Raw genomic sequence first — 20805 nt, 5'->3', positions numbered from 1 at the left:
GAGGGTGGAGCGGGGGGGGGGGCCTGGACCCCTGAGTCTGAGGGGGGAGGGGCGGGGGTCTGGACCCCCGGGTCTGAGGGGGTAGGGGCCGGGCCCCCAATCCCTTGCATCTTGAAGGAAGGAAGCACAGTGCCCCACGCTGGGGGCCTCTGCTCCCCAGGAGGGAGAAAGGGCAGGCCTCAGGCAGAAGCTGGTGCCCGGGGCATGGGATCCAGAGTCGCAGTCCTCTTCACCGAGTTTATTAGACGGGGCACCCCCGGGGGACCGTCCATGCAGTTCCGGCTCCCCCGGGGACAGGACGGGACAGCCGTGTGGAGTGGCAGCGGGGACGGATCATCACCCCACTCCCGCCCTCAGCCCCTTGGGGACCACCCAGTGGGACCCACCTCTCCCCAGCTCCTTCGCCCCTGGCTGGCCGCTCCCGCCGACCCCGTGCACCCTCAGCCTCTCTGTCCACCCTGTGCCGCTTCCGTTGGGGCACCCATTGCCCTGGGATGTGATTCCGATCGTGGGCATGTGTGTCCGAGCCTTGGGCAGGGCTCGAGTGCCAGAGGAACCATCTCACCATCCTCAGCACCGCCCAGTCCAAACTGCAGTCCAAGGGAAGCCTTAGGAAGTGTGCATGGGTGATCTGAATGAATGAATGAGCAGATGGACGGGTGAAGGGAGATAGTGACACACAAACATCTAATCCGAAGCTAGGGAAGCCCCCCCAACTTCAGAGCACACCTCCCCCTGCATTTGATGGATTGCACTGCCTGTCTGTGGATCTGAGCTCCCAGCACTGAGATTGTGTGGCCTGCTGCCTGGAAGGCCTCAGGGACTGTTTCTTAAATGAATGAGTGAAGCTTGTTCTTTCCTTCACCTCGCGGGTATTCCCAGGCCTTGGCAGGACCCAGAGGGGAACCTGAGAAGGTGCCCGGTGCTGGCAGCAACGTGAGATGGGAGCTGGGCTGGGTGACACCCACTGGCGTCTCCATTCTGAGAAACCAGACACCCTCCTGCAGCATCTCTGCCCTGCCTCTGTGCTCCCCTCCCGGCCCAGGTCTCCCCATCGTTCAGTCTGGCCTGCAGCCATGGCTCCATCCTTTCAGTGTGCATTTGTCTTCCTTCCATCTGCCCATCTGCCTCCCTTCCTATTTCTCCTTTCATAGAAAGGGTATGAACTTTCTTGGGCGGGAAAGTTCTTGACAGTTTCATACCAAAAGGATGACCTCGCCTCCGATCCCCTCCACCTCCCCTCCATGAGTCTCTTCCTTCCCCTCGCTTAAGCAGGACTCCAGTCCCCACCACTGCATGGTGATGACTGCGTGTCAAGGTCAAGGTCATGTTATCTAACCCATGGCCACTTTGCTCTACAAATCCTTTCCTGGTTCTCAGTAGCATTTGGCTGGTTGCCAACTTCAAGGTCTCTGCCTACTTCACGATCACTCTTTGCCTCTTTAAGTACATCCTCCTTCCTCCTACCCCCATGGAGATGTCCCCCCACCCTAAGGTCTTGGCCAGGGTCCTTTCTATATCCTTCACACTCATCTCCTAGGTCACCTCATCCAGTCCTGGGGCTTTAAACATGCTGTCTCCTCTCTGCTGACATTTCCAAAACTTAGATTTCCAACCATGACTTCTCCCTCAAGCTTCAGTCTCCAATATCCAACTGGCTACCTGATACCTCGGCTTGGATGTCTCATAGGCATCTCAGATTGTCTTGTCCCAGGGAGGTTGCTTGGCTCCTCCTGCATAATCCCGTCTCCCCCAGTGACCCCCTTCCAGGCAGCACAGAACAGCACCGCCCAGGCTTCACAGATCCAGTTAAAAGAGTTCCCCTCTTTCTCTTTTTCTTTGGTTTTTCTTTCCCTCTTCTGTTACAGCCAGTTCACAGCCACCACCATAGACCCTGCCTCCACAATCCCATGCCCTGTTCCTCCGCATTGGTCCAGGCCACCATCAGCCTCAACTGGAAAAGGATGACACCCTCTTAACTCCTTTCTTCCACCTTCACTCCTAAATCTCTTCTCAGCAAGCAATGTGGGTCTGTTACTTCATTTTTAAATAAAAATAGGGGCTGTCATTCTTATGCTCATCCCACTGAATCTAGAGTGAAATTCAGATTTCCTCCCAGAGCTACGAGCCCCCACACAACGGCCCCCAGCCCACGCTTCCGAGCTCAGCCTAATTTGCTCACCCTTCTTCCTCTGCCCTCCATGGGGTCTCCTTGAAAATGGGTAGCTTTCTCAGAACTCTGAGTCACTGCTTGGCCGGAATGTTTGGCGGTGCCTTTCCTTCTCACAACCCTTGCTGCCTTTGCAGTGGGTTCTTCCTGAGGTTCCTCATCTGAAGTCACCACGTCCTGCTTCACATTTGTTTTTTAAGACACACCTTGTGGCTTGTGGGAATCTCAGTTCTCTGACCAGGGATTGAGCCCCGGCCATGGCGTGGAAAGCCTGGAATCCTAACCACTGGACCACCAGGGAATTCTCTTTCCGGCTTCATTTTAGAAACACTTCTCCGTAACTGAAATTTCGTATTGTTTCTTGTGTGTCTCTCCTGTGAGTTCCAGGACAGTAAAAGCCCTGGCCATCTGTTCCCTTGCACATCCCCTGCACCTAGACTGGCCTAGAAGAGGTGGGCACTCAATAACTATTTCTTGAATACTGAAACAAACCAAGGAAATGGATTGTCCCTACACCCTAAGCATGTTTCTGAATCCCCACCTTTCTTTCTGGGCACATCCTTGCATCTTTCTCCCTCCATCTGTGTGTGTGTGTGTATATATATTTGCTTCTCTGAGACTTCTCTGTCCTGACTTGTACATCGTTGTGTCAGCCCCTCCCCGGCCCCTTTTCCTCTCCTTTCTGGATCACTGTCTTTGTTTCCTCTGTCCCTGTAACTCACTCAGTTTTGGCCTCTGTTGCCCTGATCTCTCCCACCCCCGCCATCTCTCTCCCTTCTGCCCATGCTCCACCTCTGTCTTGCTTTATGTTTGGCTTTTGAACACTAGAATCCAATACCCTCTAGCCAGCTCTGCTCCCCTTCTCCTACCAAATCTCTTTTAATGCCACCTCTTCCAGTCCTCTCTGTTTATCATCCCTACAGTAAGTGCGCCTCTGTCCTGTGAGTTGTATTTCTTTCCCCACGTTTCCCTGAATCTCTTTCCAACATGGCCCTCATCCAATTCCTCCCTGGTCCCCTGCCCATCGGTCCTTCTCGTCCACCACAGGGACCCCAGAGGGAAATTCCCAACTCTCAGTTGTGGTCCCGTCCCTCCTCTGTTCTACCCGCTTTCTGCTGCTCCATGTTATCAAGAGCGAAGCTGGTGGAGCCTGGCACATTGCCAACCACTTCCCCCTCATCTGTGTCCAGGTCTGTCTTCCCACCAGGCTGGGAGCCCCTGGAGGGCAGGGCAGGCTCTGAGTCCTCCCTGCTCCCCCCAGTATCGCTGAGCACAGAACCTGCCACAAGGGGCGGGGGTCTTGGGAAATACTTGCTGAGCAAATGAAGGGAAATGCAGTGAGTGCTTTCCCTTCTGTGTCCTCAGTGACCTTCAAATCTATCCTTCCACCTTCTCTACCCCCAGCCCTTTCCCAGCTCAACTGCCATCCTGTCTTATCTATTTCACAGCATCGACATTCTATCCTCTCCTTTCCCACGTCCCAGGTGGTTCCTTCTGACACTCATGTCTCAATCTGCTCTTCACCTGCTCCAAACTCTCCTGTGTTTCCCATCACCCTCAGAATAAAGTCCAAACTCACCAGCCCGGAACCCTAGCGCATTTAGACTCTGGCTTCTAGCTGCTTCTCTAGTCTCACCGCCCACCCCTACCCTGACCTTTTACACCCTAAAAGGAGGAGTCCTGACCCCAGGACATCATGCTCTTTCAATCCCCCGCCCCACCCCACCCCACTTGAGTTGTTCTTCTGCCATGAAAGCTTTCCTTACTCATCCTTTGGAAACCCAGGCTGGGCCTGAGGTTCTCCAGGAAGTTTCCCTGAGGACTGCCTACTCCTGGCACTTGGCCACTCTCTCTTCTCTGGTCAAGGTGCCCATCCTGGTCCCTGTTACTGCACCGAAAAATCACCCTACTTGGACTCTGGCTTTTGACTCCTCCTCGAGAGCAGCTCTGGGGATCCTGATTCTAGCACACTGCCTGGTTCAGAAATGTCAAGAAGTGAATGAATGGCTGAATTAATGAATGAGTGAAACATGAATCTCTAAGTCCTAGTGTTTTTCTTGCCCACCAAACACCAGGCCTGTGCTTCAGTCTCGTGTAATTATCTGCTCCCTCCCAGCACTGTGAGTTTGAAGTGTCAGTGCCTGTATTTAATCCTTATTTCGGCGCGTCTCTGCCTCTCACTCTCATCTCTGAGTTCCCACCTCCCATTGTTCATGTTATGATCCTGTTTAAAGCCACTCTGTGGTTCCCCGCTGCCCTCGGGTTAAAATTTAAACTCTTCCCTGGAGAAGAAAATGGCAACCCACTCAAGTATTCTTGCCTGGAGAATCCCGTGGATAGAGGGGCCTGGTAGGGTACAGTCCATGGGGTCGCAAGAGTTGGACATGACCTAGTGACTGAACCACCACCAATCTTTGCCACTTTGGCCACAGGAGAAAAAATTCACTTTCTAAGATTCCTTTTCCATAAATATTTTAAAATACATTTTTAAATATCTAAAAAAAAAAAAAAAAAACTCTTGACCTAAACTACAAAGTCCCGGGGCCGTCTGGCCCTGTCTACATTTCCAGTCTCATCTTGTTCCACCTCCATCTGGCTCAGTACATACCTGTCAGCCCTTTCTGGAAGCTCTTCCTGCCCCAGGGCCTTTGCATATGTTGTTCTCTGGCTAGGACACTTCCCTCCAGCTTCACCTGACTGGCTTCTTATCATCCTTTCAGTGTTACCTGGTTTATCCTTTCCTTTTAAACTGGGTTAGCCTCCCTGCAGGAGGATTTTGTAGCACTTCGGGTTTCTCTTTTGTCCCCACTGTAACTTATTATTGTGTATGCAATTCTTTGATTAGTGTCTGTCTCATGCACAAGATGTAAACGCTATGAAGACGTTGGGGAAGTCTGACTTCCTCCCTTCTGTAGACTCAGCATTCAGCACAATGTTTGGCACTGAAGTACACAAATAAATTGCTGGTAATGAATGATGGAGTCTGTCTCTGGGCCTGTTTATGTTTCCTCCCCAGCCACCATCCTGTTACATAGCAGGTGCTTTTGAAAACCTTGTGGAATGATGAACGAAGAAGTGAATGAACGCCCACGCCCATCCCACCTCATTGTGCCTCTCTGCATCCCTTTGGTCTTTCTGTCTCTTTATATAGAGCATATATATATATAGTTTGTAGGTATAACTCTATATTCGTGTGTTATGGGCCCCTCTCCAGGAGTTGGGCTGGGCTGGGAGTCCCTCCCTGAGCCCCGCCCCCACATGCACACAGCAAAACATTAAAAAGAAAACATCTCAAAACTGCAAAAAACACCACAGCCCTCCCCCCTCCCCCCCAACCCCACAAAAAAATAAAACACAACGCTCGCTCCCAACGGCCCCCTCCCTTCCCTTCCCTTCCCCCTCCCTCAGGGTCCCTGATTCAGAGGGTGGGGGGATGTTCCCCCACAGCCGGGTGGGCGGGGGTAGGGCGGGGAGGGGGCGCGGGGGAAGGCCGAGCAGTCTCCAGCGCGCTCACGGGGAAGGAGGGGGGCGCCCCCGACCCCCGGCAGCCTCGTTGCACGCGCGCCCGCGCACGCGCCCCGGACACGCCCCCCTCCGCGCCCCCAGGCGCGCCCCTACACGGGCGTGGTTTTCCTGTTGAGCGTGTTGGTGTTGGAGGCGCCGGCCTCCTTGGCTAGGGTCCCGGGGGCGGGCGCGGCGGGGGCGGGTGGGGCGGGCGCGGGCGCGGCCGGCGGCCCGGTGACCGTGACCGTGACGCCGCCGCCCGCCTCCTTGGGGAAGGCGTTGTGCAGCGTGAGGAAGCCGGGCGCCCCCGCGCGGTCCCGCTCCGCGCCCGCCCCGCCGCCGCCGCCGCCGCCTCCCGTCCCCCCCGCACCCCCGGCCGCCCCGCCGTACGCCCCGCCGCCGGCACCGGCGCTCGCCAGCCCCGCGGCCACGCTGCCCTTGGACGGGTCGCGGCTGAGCGTGTACATGGAGATGTCCGTGGAGGCGAAGCCCGGGCCCCCGGCGCCGCCGGGAGACGCGTCCCGCGAAGGCGACGGCTCGCTGGAGCGGGAGCTAGAGCGGGAGCGGCGGCGGTAGCGGAAGCGGTAACTGGGCAGACGGAGGATGGCCGAGGGGCCGCTCCCGCCACTGCCGCCCGCGCCCCCGCCGGCCTTGAGCAGGTCCGAGCGAGACTGGCAGTGCGCCTCGCGGCTGCGCTCGATGTAAATGTTGACGGCCAGCACGCCGATCACCTCGGCCAGGATGAACGACAGCCCGCCGAAGTAGAAGGACCAGCCGTATGAGTAGTGGTTCTTCTTCTCCTCGTCCCGCTTCGGGCCCGGCTCGCCCGCGTTGGCCGAGATGTACACGATCACCCCGATGATGTTGCTCAGGCCTGGGCGGGGACGGTCAGACGGGAGCCTCGAGGCAGTCCCTGGCCCCGCCCCCACCCTGGGCTCCGCCCCCGGTCTAGGCCCCGCCCTACTCTGGCCTAAGCTCCACCCACAATGGCCTAGGCCCCGCCCCAGCCTAAGCTCCACCCCTGATGGTCTATGCCCCGCCCTGCTTTGGCCTAAGCTCCACCCACGGCGGCCTAGGCCCCGCCCCCTGGCCTAAACTCCACGCCTGAGGGTCTAGTCGCCACCCCATTCCGGTCTAAGCTCCACCCACTATGATCTAGATCCCACCCCAAATGGTCCATATACCACACTGAGCATTTAGGCCCCAACCAGTGTTGATCTATGCTCGGCCTGACATGGTCCAAGCTCTTTCCAGATGGCCTAAATTCCTCCCCAGCTGGCTCAGGCCTCACCTTAAGTGAAAGTGAAGTCGCTCAGTCGTGTCCGACTCTTTGCGACCCCAGGGACTGTAGCCTACCAGGCTCCTCCCTCCATGGGATTCTCCAGGCAAGAGTACTGGAGTGGGTTGCCATTTCCTTCTCCAGGGGATCTTCCCGACCCAGGGATCAAACCCAGGTCTCCTAAATTCCAGGCAGAGGCTTTAACCTCTGAGCCACCAGGGAAGCCCACGGCCCCAAATCTTGCTTCGGATGGTCCACCATCCCTGGCTAACTCAGGTCCTAGTCTGTTCTAAAGCTCACTCTAGCTGATCTAAACGCTGCCCTAGTTGGTCCAGGGCCCACCCTAGATGGTTCAGGCTTACCCTTAGTGGTCCAGATCCCTCCGGGAAGACCCAAGCCCTGCCCTAGACAGTCTTAACTCCTGCCCAGATGGTCCAGGCCCTTCCCTGGCTGGCCTAAACTCTGCCCTTGATAAGATGACCCGGGCCCTATACTGATTGGTCTAACTCCCCCCTAACTTTATAAATGTTGGCCTCACCCTCGACTCGTTTTAAGTCTGTTAATAAGGTAATCCCGTTGACTCTCTAGACCCCCACTCTGGTTGATCTGAACTCTCTCATGATTATCATCTATTCTAGGCCTTCCTCTTGGTAGCCTTACTAGAGCAGGAAAGAGGGGGACACAACTTAGAAACTAGACAATCTAGTCTAAGCCCCACCTCCAGCTTGCTAAGCTCCGCCCCCTGAGGATCGAGGCCAGACTTCCCTAGGCCCAGTTTGTAGTTAGCCCCGCCTTTCAAATCCTCCAAGCCCCACCCCTGCAGGTCACATCCTTCTCTGAAAACATCCCCTGCTATTTATGCTGAACCCTCCTCCTCTTCAGGATTCCACCGCTTTGAGAAGACTGTATGTTCCAGAATGGCCCAGGACTACTCACGTCGAGTAGGAGGGGGGTCTTGCCCCTTTAAAAAGCCGTGCCTCACTACCTAGTTGGCCTGGAAACTTTCTCAGGACCCGCCCCTTCTTAGATACACCGGAGCCCACAAAGTCCGGCCCCCCAGAGCAGGCTCCTCCCCACCTGTGTTCAAATCACTTTCTCTCCCTCTTCCCCCAGGTCCTCCCGATCCTCAAGACCTCAGTTCAGCCTCAAGCCCCCCTCTCCCAGGTTCCTTCCCCTTCCATCTCCTGGACCGCCGGCTTTGGAATCTGAACTCCTGGAATCCCGGATTACGCGGTAGACACCTGTCTGAGCTGGGTTCATTCCCCGAGAATACGGCGGGAAGGCTACACCTCCCTCGCCCAGCGGGTGGCGATGGAGCTTGGGATACAGCCTAGGAAGGCTCTGGGCCCCAGGGAGCGCCCCGGCAAGGTGGCTTTGCAGGCGCGCCCGCGCGCACACACACAGACACACGTGCGCGCGCGCAGGTGGGCCGCCCCCTCCCTCTGCCTCTCACCTGCTGCCACGAACAGGATCCCTGCTCCCAGGATGATGTTCCTCTTGGACTTGTAGACTCGGGAGGCCGCCACGCACACGCCCCCGAGCAGCAGCAGGATGGCGCTGAGGATGGGGAAGATGCTGGAGGCCCGCACGACCCCTGGAGAGAGACAGGAGAGGGGCGGGGGGTCGGGAGGGAACCAGGGCGTCAGTCACGGCCGCCTGCGCCCCTGGGGCCCCGCGCCTCCTGTGTGCCTTGTCCCCCTTCTCTCTCGCTGGTTCTCCCATTCCTCCCCTCTGCCCGTGTTCTGGTTCTTTTCTGTCTCACTTTGTCTCGTCTTTAAAATTTCTCTCTTTAGCGATCTGATGGCCCCCCCCTCTCTCTTTTTCTTCGTCCTTTTCTTTCTTCCTCTGTGTTTCTCCTGGCATATTTTTTCTGCCCTTTAATTTTTCTAACCACTCTCCCTCTTTTCCACCCCACCCACCCCGCCTCTGAACGCCTCTATTTCCCTTGTGGACCATCTCCCTCTCTTTTTCCTTCTCGCAAGCGCGTTCCCTTCCTCTCTTCTGCGCCTTTCCCCCTTTCTCCAGATCCTTCTTTCCATCACATCTCTAAATCCCGCTCTCCCTCCCACCCCTCGTCCGCCTGGCTTCACCTGTCTCTCCGGGTCTCTCTTCTCTCTTCCCCTGCCCCCTCCATCGCTCCCTCTCCCGTTCTCTTCTTTTTCTCCTGTCTCTTCTCTCCTCCCTTTTCTGCCTTGCTTCATCCGTAGCTCTGGGTTTCCCTTCTCTTCCCCCCTTTCTCCTCCCTCTCTCTCTCTCTCTGCAGTCCTTTCCACTCTCCCCCAAACCCCAGGCAACCAGATCCTGCGATTTCTGAGTCCGGCTGAGGCCGCAGCCAATCCCAACTCAGGGTTTGCCGCGTTCTCGGGGTAGCTACCAATCGCACCGCGGGCTTCCCCAGCCAACTCCCGGGAGTGGCCAGGCCGCGCCGCAGATTGCCTCTCGGGCCCAGAGTGCGGTTGGCCAATCCGGGCCCGGAGAGGGACAACCAGTCACGGCCCGGAGTACCCAGGCCGGCACGGCAGCCAATCAGCTCCGGGGATCCCCCGTCTGCCCGCCCCGAGGTGAGAGGAGGGGGCGGGAGAGGGCCCACTGAGCCAATCGGAGGCCAGAGGATCTCGGTATCTTGGCTTGGCTTGGCTGACAAGCTCATCTCGGCGCGTCGATCTAAGCGTGGGAGCACAGCCCTCTCTCCCCTCCCACGTGCCCGAGCCCAGCAGCACCCCCCCACACAACTCCGCCCCAGACCCCCACGTACGGAGCAGATACTCCGCGCTGTCATGGTCGTAGTCCGTGTCCTCCGGGAAATGGTTGATCTTCACGCAGACGCCTCTTTTCAACCCTGGAGGGGAATGGGGGGCGGGGGGTGATGGTGGTGGGCACTTAACAGTTGGGGAACTCTGGGTGAGAAAAGACAACCCCCCCTTTCCTCAAACCCCTTCTCTTTCTGGGCTGATTGGGAGACAGGAAATACTGGCTCCTGAACGTGGCTGCGCACCTGGGACAAACTTTCAAACTCCCTGGCCTCAGTTTCCCAACCAGGTTTTAAAACAAGGACAAAGGAAAACATCCAACACTCACTAAAAGGCCACAGGGACCTTTGCCCTGTAACCTGGACGGGGACAGTCTCTCCGGCCTCTGTTTCCCCCTCTGTAAGAAAGGTGTTGGTTTCAGTGATGTCAAGGACCCTTCAACTCGAAACCCGTTGAAAATACGTGGGAAAACGGAGAGGCGACAGAGGACGAAAAGGACTCCATTTCCCGTGTGTGTGTGTGTGTGTGTGTGTGTGTGTGTGTGTGTGTGTGTGTTAGTCACTTAGTTGTGTCCGACTCTTTGTGACCCCATGGACTATAATCTACCAGGCTCCTTGGTCCTTGGGATTCTCCAGGCAAGAATACTGGAGTGGGTTGCCATTTCCTTCTCCAGGGGATCTTCCCAACCCAGGGATCGAACCCAGATTTCCCGCATTGCAGGCAAGACGCTTTACCGTCTGAGCCGCCCATGAGGCCCTATGAAGCCTTGAGTCCCCATGGAGGAGAGAGCAGCCCTAGTGGATCAGTGGGGTGGTCGTCTCTTCAATCCTCTGTTTGGGGAGTAGGGTTCCCCCTCTTTCGGCGCCCAGCACCTGAAGTCCTCAGGGAGGCGATGAAGCGGTTGGAACAAGCCAAGGCAAGCTAGGGGTGAGGTATGCCTCCAGGGGTCCTGCAGTCAGAGCCCCCTCCTTCCTCCCAGAACACGCATCCTTACATAGCTGGAGACTGGTATATAAATCAGTATAAAGACACTTTGTTTCCTCAATTCTCCAGGCACCTTCCCATCTCCAGGCCTCTGCCCAGTGCTTTGGAACACTGCTCACATTCTTCCTGGAGAAGAATTTAACCCTTGCAAGAGAGCAGCGCCCGGGCACCTGCTTGAGGAAGATTTCCTTCACAAAGACCCCTCCCACCCATTCTGGGAGGGGTAGCCGCTTTTTTTTTTTTTTTTAAGCACGCATTGGGTTGCTTTATGATCTTCTTCTTCAGCACGCTGGGAGTTCCTGAATGGAGGTGGGGAGGGGGGATGGGGTCTGATTCCTTCGTGTGTCTCTAGCATTGCCTGGCACCAAAGGAGGTGTCGAGAAATAAGTGTTGAAAGAATTAGATTATGAACCATAAGGATAGCAGAAGGGGAGGTTTGAGGCAGAAGATGACAGGGAAAGAAATACAGGTAAAGGAAAGGATTGGAAAGAAGGACTATAAGGCAGTGAATAATTCCACTAAGCGCTAACATTTGTTAAGCGCTTCTGAGGTAGATTAACTCATCCAGAGCTCCCAGGAGACCCATGAAATAGATAATGGTATTGGTGTCGTGCAGTGGCCGAACGTTAAGAACTGGAGTCGCGCTGTTTGATAATGAAGCCTGAATCCATCATGTCCTTACACCACATCCTTGTTGGCCTTATTTGGACTAGTTTGCTTCCGTCCCTTTTCCTATAACATGGGGCGTACTAGGATGCACCTCCCCAGTTGTTACGAGGGTTGAATCCAGGTACAGAGATTTAGCACTTTGCTGGGAACACAATTGAGTGTTCCGTTGATACCACGTCATACACCCATTGTCCAGATGAGGAAACAGAGGCATAGAAAGGGTTCTTTGATTCATAGCTGATGGGTGGTGGAAGCAGAATTCAAACACACATCAGTTTGCTCCCACTGGAATCTAAGCCTGTAGGTGTCCCAACATCTAGAAGAATGCCTAGAGCATCAGCAATGCTTGATATTTGCATATAAGAATGGTTGAATGGGCAAGAAGTGCATGAAAAGATGGTCCATATAAACGAATCAGTAGGGAAATGCAAGTGAAAACAACAATGAAATACTATCTCATAGATATGAGATACTATCCCATTCAGACGGCTACTGTAAACAAACAAAACAAAACAGAAAATAACCAGTGTTGGTGAGGATGTGGAGAAATTGGAACCTGTCTGCACTGTTGGTGGGAAAGTAAACTGGTTCGGTCTCTATGGACAATAGGATGGAGGGTCCTCAAAAAATTAAAAACAAAATTACTATGAAAGTGAAGGCGCTCGGTCTTTGCGACCCCATGGACCGTAGCCCTCCAGGCCCCTCCATCCATGGGGTTTTCCAAGCAAGAATACTGGAGTGGGTTGCCATTTTCTTCTCGAGGGTATCTGCCCGACCCATGGATTGAACTCAGGTCTCCCACATTGCGGGCAGACTCTTTACCCTCTGAGCCACCAGGGAATCCCATAATTCTTCTGTTTTAGGTTTTGGTTTATTTGGCCAGGAGGCCTATGGGATCTTAGCTGCAACTCCACCTCTGGGTATATACGAAAAAGAATTGAGAGCAAGGTCTCTAAGAAATATACAAATATATCCATTTTTGTAGCAGCATTATTCACAACAGCCAAAAGCAACCTAAGTGTTCATCAACGCATGAACCGACAAACAAAGTGTGGCATATGGATAGAATGGAATATTGTCCAGCCTTTTAAAAACAACGGAATTCTGACACATGCCACACCTGGATGAACCTTGAAGACATGCAAAGTGTAATAAGTCAGTCACACAAATACAAACACTATATGATTCTACTCATATGAGGTGTCTAAAGCAGTCAAATTCAGAGACAGAAAGAATGATGGTTGCCAGGGGCTGGGAGTGGGGAAGAATGGGTAGAGTTTCAATTCTGCACAATGAAAAGTATTTTGGAGCTTGGTACACAATGTAAATATACTTAACACTGCTGAACTGTGCTTTTAAAATGGGTTAAGATGATATATTTTACGTTATGTGCATTTTACTACACTTAAAAAAAAAAGCAATTGAATGAGTGAATGAAGATACATCTTGTGGGAGCAAATGCTTACCCAACAGCACATCCACTATGGTCTGGTAGGTGGGTTCAAGTTCTCTCTTTCTTGAATGGGATCATAGTGCTTTTCTCAAAACATGAATGATAATTCAGTGAGATTGAGCATGGAAAGTAGACAGCATGCAGACTCTCTCCACAGACTAGTTATGCTGTAAGTAATAATAACTAGTACTTTGTTGTTTTTATTTAATCACTAAGTCGTGGCTGACTCCTTGCGATCCCATGGACTGTACCCACCAGGCTCCTCTGTCCAAGGGATTTCCCAGGCAAGAATACTGGAGAGGGTTGCCATTCCCTTCTCCAGGGGATCTTCCTGACCCAGGAATGGAACCCGTGTCTCCTGCATTGCAGGTAGATTCTTAACCACTGAATCACCTGGGAGGTCCACTTAACTAGTATAAAACTTACTGAGGGCTAACCACACGCCAGACACCACTCCAAGCATTTGACAGCTGTTAACACTCTCAGAAGAGGACTGGATGGCATCACTGATTCAATGGACTTGAACTTGGGCAAACTCTGTGAGATGGTGAGGGATGGGGAGGCCTGGCGTGCTGCGGTCCATGGGGTCACAAAGGGTCGTACACAACTTGGTGACTGAACAATACCCTCATCATGGATGACCAACCCTAAGGATATCAGGAAATAATAGCACCCCTGCAAATTTCCCTGGTAGCTCAGACGGTAAAGTGTCTGCCTACAATGCAGGAGACCCGGGTTCGATCCCTGGGTCAGGAAGATCTCCTGGAGAAGGGAATGGCAACCCACTCCAGTATTCTTGCCTGAAGAATCCCACGGACGGAGGAGCATGGTAGGCTACAGTTCATGGGGTCGCAAAGAGATGGACACGACTGAGCGACTTCACTTCACTGCATTATAGGTGAGGAAACTGAGGCGTAAGTTGCTCAATCCCATGTGGAAGTTAAATCATGATGAGGAGAGTTTGGACCTCAGAGGTGAGCTGTCTGCTTGTTCGTTTGTTTGGGCTACACTGTGCAGCTTGTGGGATCTTAGGTCCCTGACCGGGGATCGAACCCATGTCCCCTGCAGTGGAAGCAGGGAGTCCTAACCACTGCACTGCCAGGGAATTCCCAGAAGCCAGCATCTTTAGGGAAGCAGAGCACAGTGGTTATGGTAGCCACAAGCTCGGGCTTTGAAAGTGTATTCTCTGGCTCCGCATACCAGGACAGTCACTTCCCAGTTGTGTGGCTTTGGGGTTTTGAATACCTCTGAGCTTCAGCTTCCTGGCTTGGAAAATGAGGATGGTGATATGACCAGATAAGGTTTGATAAGTGCTCACTCCGCGTATGTGTGGGGCTTCCCACCTGGCGCCATGGTTAAAGAACCGCCTGCCAATGCAGGAGACATAAGAGATGCAGGTTCCATCCTTGAGTCGGAAAGATCCTCTGGAGGCGGGCAAGGCAACTCACTGCAGTATCCTGGGCTGGAGAATCCCAGGAAAAGAGGAGCCTGGCGGGCTACAGTTGACCGGGTCGCAAAGAGTTGGACACACTGAAGCGACTTAGCACGCACACGCCGTGAAACACAGGAGTTAAAGAGCAGAGAATCTGGGGGTTATGTGGCTTGCCTCAGCATATTATCCAACCGCCTGGTCCGGGAGCTCTGTGTGTGTAGGAATGGTGGTAATGCAAACCAGCACGTCCCCGAGGGCCCGCAGAGCACAGACCCGGGCGGGCCTGGGAGTGAAGCCCTGCGCACTGCGGCGAGGACCCCTGCAGACACATGCACTGCCCCCCGCATGTTGGGTGGCCGTGTAGCTGACTCACTTCCCCTTTCTGGCCATCAGCTTCCTGCTCTGACAAACTCTCATGAAAATAATACCTTCCCTCCTGGAGCAATTGGGAGGATTCAATGAGATAATAAGGCCTGCAAAGTGCTGAGCACAGGGGCCTTCAATAGGCTGCTAGAGTAAATTGGGCTGTAGGTCCAAATCCTGGGCGCTGAGATTCCTGAGAAGGGGGTTAGACCCATCCGGATGCCCCCAGCCCCAGGAGGTTGGTTCTGAAAGGAGGCAGTTGAGATGAAGCGTGAGCCTAAAATATGCATCGGATTTCAGATTCATATGAAGAAAAAAGCATCATATTTCATTAATATTTGTTATATTGCTCACATATAAAATAATATTTTGGCTATGCTTGGTTAAATAAAATCGATTACTAACCTTTATATTAATATATTGTATAATTGCATTTATTAAATTCGACTCGTTGAACCTTCCCTTTGTACTTGTTTTAATGTCACTTAGTGTTGTTGTTTAATCACTCAGTCGTGTCCAACTCTTTGTGACCCCGTGGACTGTAGACCGCCAGGATCCTCTGTCTGTGGGCTTCTCCAGTCAAGAATACTAGAGTGTGTTACCATTTCCTTCTCTAGAGGGTTTTCCCAACCCAGGGATGAACCCACGTCTCCTACATTGGCAGGCAGATTCTTTACCACTGAACCACTAGGGAAGCCCTTTAATGTCACTAGTAGAAAGCTACAGTCCATGGGGTGGCAGAGTCCAAGAGGACTGAGCGAGTCAGCAAAGCACACAGCACAGAAACATTTAAGTTATAGAGGCAGCTTGTGTGATGTTTCTGTTGGGCAGTGCTGGCTGGAGGGATGGGACTTCCGGGTTATCGAGGAGGGGAGATCCAGGGATGGGTCACCCAAATTCCTAATAATAAGAACAGAGTAGAAGCTACACAGTCTAGCCTTTACACTGTGTCTACTGGCCTTCTGAATGTAATAACTCACTGGGCTCCCTCCGTAGCCCTGTAGGTTAGGGGTTATTATAACGCCCATCTCACTGATGGGGAAAAGAAGCAGAGACGTTGAACATATGGCTCAAGATCACGTTTCCGTGCCTGGCAGGCAGGAGGTAACCCAATGAGTTCTGTTCCAGAGTCTGAGACTCCATCACCACTTCCTACTGCGTTTCTCAGAGACACTTGGAAGGAGACAGGATGAGACCCAAGGATTCCCTGGGGGACAGCACCTTCTGAGGACTGCAGCCTCAGGGGAACACTTTCTACACTCCTGGATCCTTGAATAGGATGGAGGCTGGTGGATGTGCTGACTTAGGAAACAAAACAGACACGGACTCCAGTGCTGACTCGATGGCCTGTTAGCTGTGTGACCTTGGGAAAGTTGCTTCCCTTCTCTGAGCCCTAAGCTTTCGTTTTCGGAGATGGGGGTAACGGTCGTAAACAGTGCGCAGGGTTACTGTGAGAATCCAGTGGCACACGAATGATGACTAAGTAACAATAAAGCCGACCTGCCTTTAACCCGTCCTTAAGTCATTTCCTTTGTCTCCGGGGACCCCACTTAGCCCGTTATTTCCCCCTAACCTCTGTGGTCTTTCCTTTCTCAGCTCCCTTTGCTGGCTCTTCTCATCTGTCTGATTGTCTTTGAATACTGGACTAGCTCAGTCGTTGGCCCTTCAACTAACCTTTGTGCATGTTTCTGTCTCTGCTCATCCATCCACATGCCATGACCCACCGCTCCCCCAGCCCAGACATCCCCCTGAACCCTGGCCTCATACATCTTAACACTAATGTCTTAGATTGGGGGGTTAGCAAACTACGGCCCAAAGGCCAAACCCAGTGAAGAGTAGGTTTTACTTATTAAAAAAAAAAAAAAAAAAAGATTGAAAAACTGTCAAGGAAGACTCTCGTGGTATGAGAAAATGATATGGAATTCAAATGTCAGTGCCCGTAAAGGAAGTTTAATTGGAACCCAGCCACACTCATCCACTCACGCATTGTCTCTGGTTGTTTTTAGTAGTGGTGACAGAGATCACACGCCCCACAAAGCTTAAAAAATTGACTGTGCGGCGCTTTGTGGGTCCTCTCCTATGCGGACTCCTGTCTTAGACATTATCACCAGCAGGCACCCCCAATTTAACATTTCCAAACCTGAGCTCATGATAGCCCTCCTTACGATAAATTAGGGCTTCCCTGGCGGCTCAGACAGTCAAGAATCTGCCTACCGATGCGGGAGACACGGGTTCGATCCCTGGGTCCTGAAGATCCCCTGGAGAAAGAAGGGAATGACTACCCACTCCAGTATTCTTGCCTGGAGAATCCCATGGACAGAGGAGCCTGGTGGGCTACAGACCATGCGGTTACAAAGAGTCGGGCATGACTGAGCGACTGAACAACTGAGAGAAAGTAAGACAAATACATAAAATACCAACTGTTTCAACGGATAAATACCCCCCGCCTCCACCCCTACCACATTGTCCAGGGCTCAGGCCACAGACTTCAAGCAGTGACTCTCACTAGGGGCTGTTTAATCCTAGTCCAGAGACAGTGATTTTGGTGGCCATGCTGATGGATGCTGCTGGTCTTTGGAGGCAGAGCCCGGGAATATTGCTAAACCTCCTACAACACAGAGGACCTTCCTTCCACCCGCCACCCACCACCACCCCCACCGGCCACTGCAATGCGGAATTATCCATCCCCCAAAAGGTCAACAAGGCTGAGGTTGGAAAACCCTGCTTTCAAGACATCCAACTCCTTTCTCTCACATCCTGCCACTGCCCCCAGCAGCAGTTCCTGCCTGCCCGCTGTAGCTGCAGAAGGTGTTCTCAATTCAAATCCCAATTCTATGTCTCCCACCCCAGATAAGCCAGCTCCTGTTTTCCCTTTTCCCTCCCGCTTCCCTCTCAGAGACATAGCACAGCGATCCCCTTAACCTTTCAGCCAACTCCTGTCATTCCTCTGCCCAGGAGGCTGCGATGGGAAAAGCAGATCACATCCCAGGACCAGAAAGTTCGTGCACCTTGCTGGCACCTCCTACTGCGTTCCTCCCACACCGGCTCTGCCCTGGCCAGGTGGTGGGCCTCCCCTGGCACGGGGCACATTCCCATTGATGAGCTGGGTTCTACAGCCTAAAGCATTCCCCTCCAGAAGCCACATGGCTCCATCTTTGGGTCCATTCAGCCCACCCTTCGGATGTCACCCGCTAGGTCTCCTTTATCTCCAGTTTTTACAGCTTCACACTCTTGCCCCTAACACTTCCCATCCCCTCCTTTGCTCTTTTTCCTCCTTAGCACTCAGCTCCATCTAACAGCCTAAATGTTGTATTTACTCATCTTTCTTATCATCTCTCTCTCCTTCTAGAATGTAAGACACATAACAACAGGGATCTTTGTTGTTGCTGTTTTTCCTTGCACTGCAGCTGTAGCTCCAATATCAAGACTGGTGCCTGGCACATAGTAGAAACTCAATAAACAGTGGTTTTTGAAGGAGGGGATGAATACATGGAAATATGATTCACAGTACATTGTCCTGGGGGTTCCAAGAGGCAAGTCCCCACACACGGCTCTGTGCCTGATGCTTGGTCAGACCAGGGAATGAAGATGAAGTCAGATGCCCACACGAGGAAGAGAACTAACATCATGGGGAAATTGGACAGGTGTGAGGCAATAGGGAGCAGAGGTGACTGGGGAAAAGGAGACCCACATGCATGATCTGAAGAAGCAGCTGCTACTCGGATCTGGCCGACCAGGACTGCTGGACAACGCCAGCCCCGTGTTATCAGATCTTCCACTAGTTTAAAAGAAGCTGGAAATTGGATTCTCAACATGCAGTCTCCCTATTTTTAAATGTTGGCAACCGATGCTGATTGTGGTTTGGGTTTTAAACGCTCTGCACGCCAGACAAAGCATATCTGTAAATCCCATCCTTCAGACCCGAGTTCTCTTGGCTCTGCCCCCAGCCACAGCTGGGTGACCTTCAGTGAGTGGCTTAACTTCTCTGAGCCTCGGTTTCCTCATCCCCAACCAGAGGATAGCATCCCGCCCCTGCCAGGGGATTAAATAAGAAAATAACATTTCTGGCCTATTGAGAGCGCCCAGCAAAACAGAGGAGGAAACGATGGGGAAAAGAGAAGGATTAAAAGAAGAGAAGTGACGGATTGTGATCTTTTGGGCCCTGTACGGGGAAATTGGGGATTGGCTGGTTCCTTCTTCGAGTTGCAGACCAGGGCTGGTGAGGCTGGGGAGGTGAGCAGGTAGTCGCCATACCGGGGAAGGGGCACCGACACACAAGAGGACTGGGACTAAGGTGTCCTGCGTCCCAGCCCAGCACCTCCATGCCATATGGAAAGAAATGGCAAAGCTGAGAATGGGACGCAGGGGTTGCTAAGTGGGAGAGGGCTGGCCCAGGGGGAAAGTCGGGGTAGATGGGAGGCAGGGGGAACCGGCTGGGAGGGAGGCTGCAAGAGGGAAAGAGCGGGACCAGAGAAAGCAGAGATGGAAACTGGAAGAGGCACTGCCTCCGCTGCGAGAGGAAGAGGCCAAAGGGAGGCTGAGTGGGCCTAAGGGGAAGCAGAGCCCCGGAAAGGGCCAGGGAAGACAAGGACCAGGGGCGGAGGCGGGGAGAGGAAGCCAGGACAAGACTCCCGGAAGACAAGCCCCCAGAAGCAAAGAGGAGGGGACCACGAGTTCCGTTCCTACGGGGTGTGATGTTTGAGGGGACAAACAGCCCACGTGGGGCCAGAGGGTCAAAGGGGATGAGGAAGGCGCTGGAAACGGGGTCATCCGAGGTCAGGGCGCTCAGAGCCAGGACGCAGGGAGCGACGATGCCACCGGCAAGCAGGATCAGGGGTGAGAGGGCAGGAGGGCGGGAAAATAGAGGGTGCCAGCGTTGGGGTCCAGGCTGAGGGGGTCCCCTAGTAGAGGGAGGCCGGACCCCCGGAGGGGTGGGAGGGAGAGAGGAGGGGGCGCTTTCCCCGCGAAGGGAGGGAAGAGGAAAAGGCTCAAGGGGCCCTGCTGAGTGATGGAGAGGCGAGCGGGAGGGGGGCGGGGGAGGTTCAGGCGAGGGTCAAGACCCAGAGAAGGGTGGGAAGCCAAGGGTGAGGGGTGGCGGGGCGGCGGCCAGGCAGGAGCAGCGGGGGCCGAAGAGCCACCCAGGGTGGAGGCCGCGGGAGACTCGGGGGGCGGGGGCGCGGGGCCCTACCTTCCAGGCAGCAGATCCTCCAGAGGCCCGAGTGCGTGAGGCCGCCGGGGTCCTTCTTCTCCGCGGCGCCGCCGCCCCCTCCGCGCTGGGGGGGCCCGTCGTCGCCGCCGGCGCCCGCCGTGAGGTTGGTGGTGTTGCAGATGAAGGCGCGCGTGTAGAGCCAGTAGTCGGTGCTAATGGCGATGGTCATGAGGCCGAAGGCCGCGAAGGCGCCCACCGTCGTCAGCAGCACCTGCACCCCCTTCTCGCACCAGAGGCCCCGCTCCTCGTTCCAGCGCTTCAGCGACTCCAGCTTGACCACGGGCAGCCGGGGGGCCGCGGGCCACCACCGGGGCAGCGGGGGCGGGGCCGTGCCGGCGGCTGGTGGGGGGCACAGCGCAGGCAGAAGTGGGGGCCCCCCCGAGGCGGAGGGCCGGGGAGAGGGGGTGGTGGCTGGGGAGGGGGCCGGCGAGGAGGAGGCTGCAGGCCGGGGACGGGGTCAGAGGGCCGCCATGGTCGCCTGCGAGTGGAGGGCAGGGGTAAGGCGAGAGGAGGATTAGACAGCGGCTCGCCTGGATACCGCCGCACCTGCACCCCTCCCCACGCTAAAAAAAAATCCCTACTGTTTCCTAGGTTGAAGAAACGCCTTCCAAGATGCTTACCTCTGCCTCCCTCGCCCTGAAAAACATTTCCCTGTGTCAAATAAAGTCTTCCCACTAACCTCCTTCTGAGAAAAAGCCACCCCCCATCCTTGCGTCCCTGCCAGTGGGTAGGACACTCTTCCAGGCCCCCCTGACTCCGCCCCCTGGTCTCATTGTCCCCCAACCCCAACACACACACAGTGAAACCATCCCTCACTCCCAGCCCCCAGAGCCTCCTCCTCCCAGCCCCCAGAGCCTCCTCCTCCCAAGGAACCCCTGTCCTGCTCTTCATTTCTTACAAAATGTTCTCATAAAGTTCTCCCCCTTCCCTATCTTCCCCTGCAAGGCCCACCTCTTCACCTACCATGGCCTCTACTGAGGAAAAAGAAATCT

The 20805-nt window shown here is 54.3% G+C and overlaps 1 protein-coding gene and 1 non-coding gene across 2 annotated transcripts; both read right to left on the bottom strand.

The window, feature by feature from the left end:
- Positions 1–223: 223 nt before the first annotated feature.
- On the bottom strand, positions 224–20266 carry CACNG8 (calcium voltage-gated channel auxiliary subunit gamma 8). The gene is made up of 4 exons (XM_059877612.1): positions 19793–20266; positions 9709–9792; positions 8407–8547; positions 224–6548 (listed from the first exon to the last, which is right to left on the bottom strand). The coding sequence occupies exons 1-4, from the start codon at positions 19980–19982 to the stop codon at positions 5785–5787; spliced, it is 1179 nt and encodes a 392-aa protein (XP_059733595.1). The 5' UTR covers positions 19983–20266; the 3' UTR covers positions 224–5784.
- On the bottom strand, positions 6231–6321 carry MIR935 (microRNA mir-935). Its single transcript, NR_031225.1, has one exon. It is a non-coding gene; the product is annotated as a microRNA mir-935 (primary transcript).
- Positions 20267–20805: the final 539 nt, after the last annotated feature.

Source organism: Bos taurus, chromosome 18 (genome assembly GCF_002263795.3).
Source record: "Bos taurus isolate L1 Dominette 01449 registration number 42190680 breed Hereford chromosome 18, ARS-UCD2.0, whole genome shotgun sequence".
NCBI lineage: Eukaryota > Metazoa > Chordata > Mammalia > Artiodactyla > Bovidae > Bos > Bos taurus.
This window is presented reverse-complemented; position numbering and strand designations above follow the sequence as displayed.

Excerpts from the sequence above, each read along its gene's own strand:
- CACNG8 (XM_059877612.1), bottom strand. The coding sequence starts at position 19,982 with ATGACCATCGCCATTAGCACCGACTACTGGCTCTACACGCGCGCCTTC. Across the intron at positions 8,548-9,708 it reads CAGCGCGGAGTATCTGCTCC|GGGTCGTGCGGGCCTCCAGC; the intron begins GTACGTGGGGGT and ends GTCTCTCTCCAG. Across the intron at positions 6,549-8,406 it reads GATCCTGTTCGTGGCAGCAG|GCCTGAGCAACATCATCGGG; the intron begins GTGAGAGGCAGA and ends GTCCCCGCCCAG.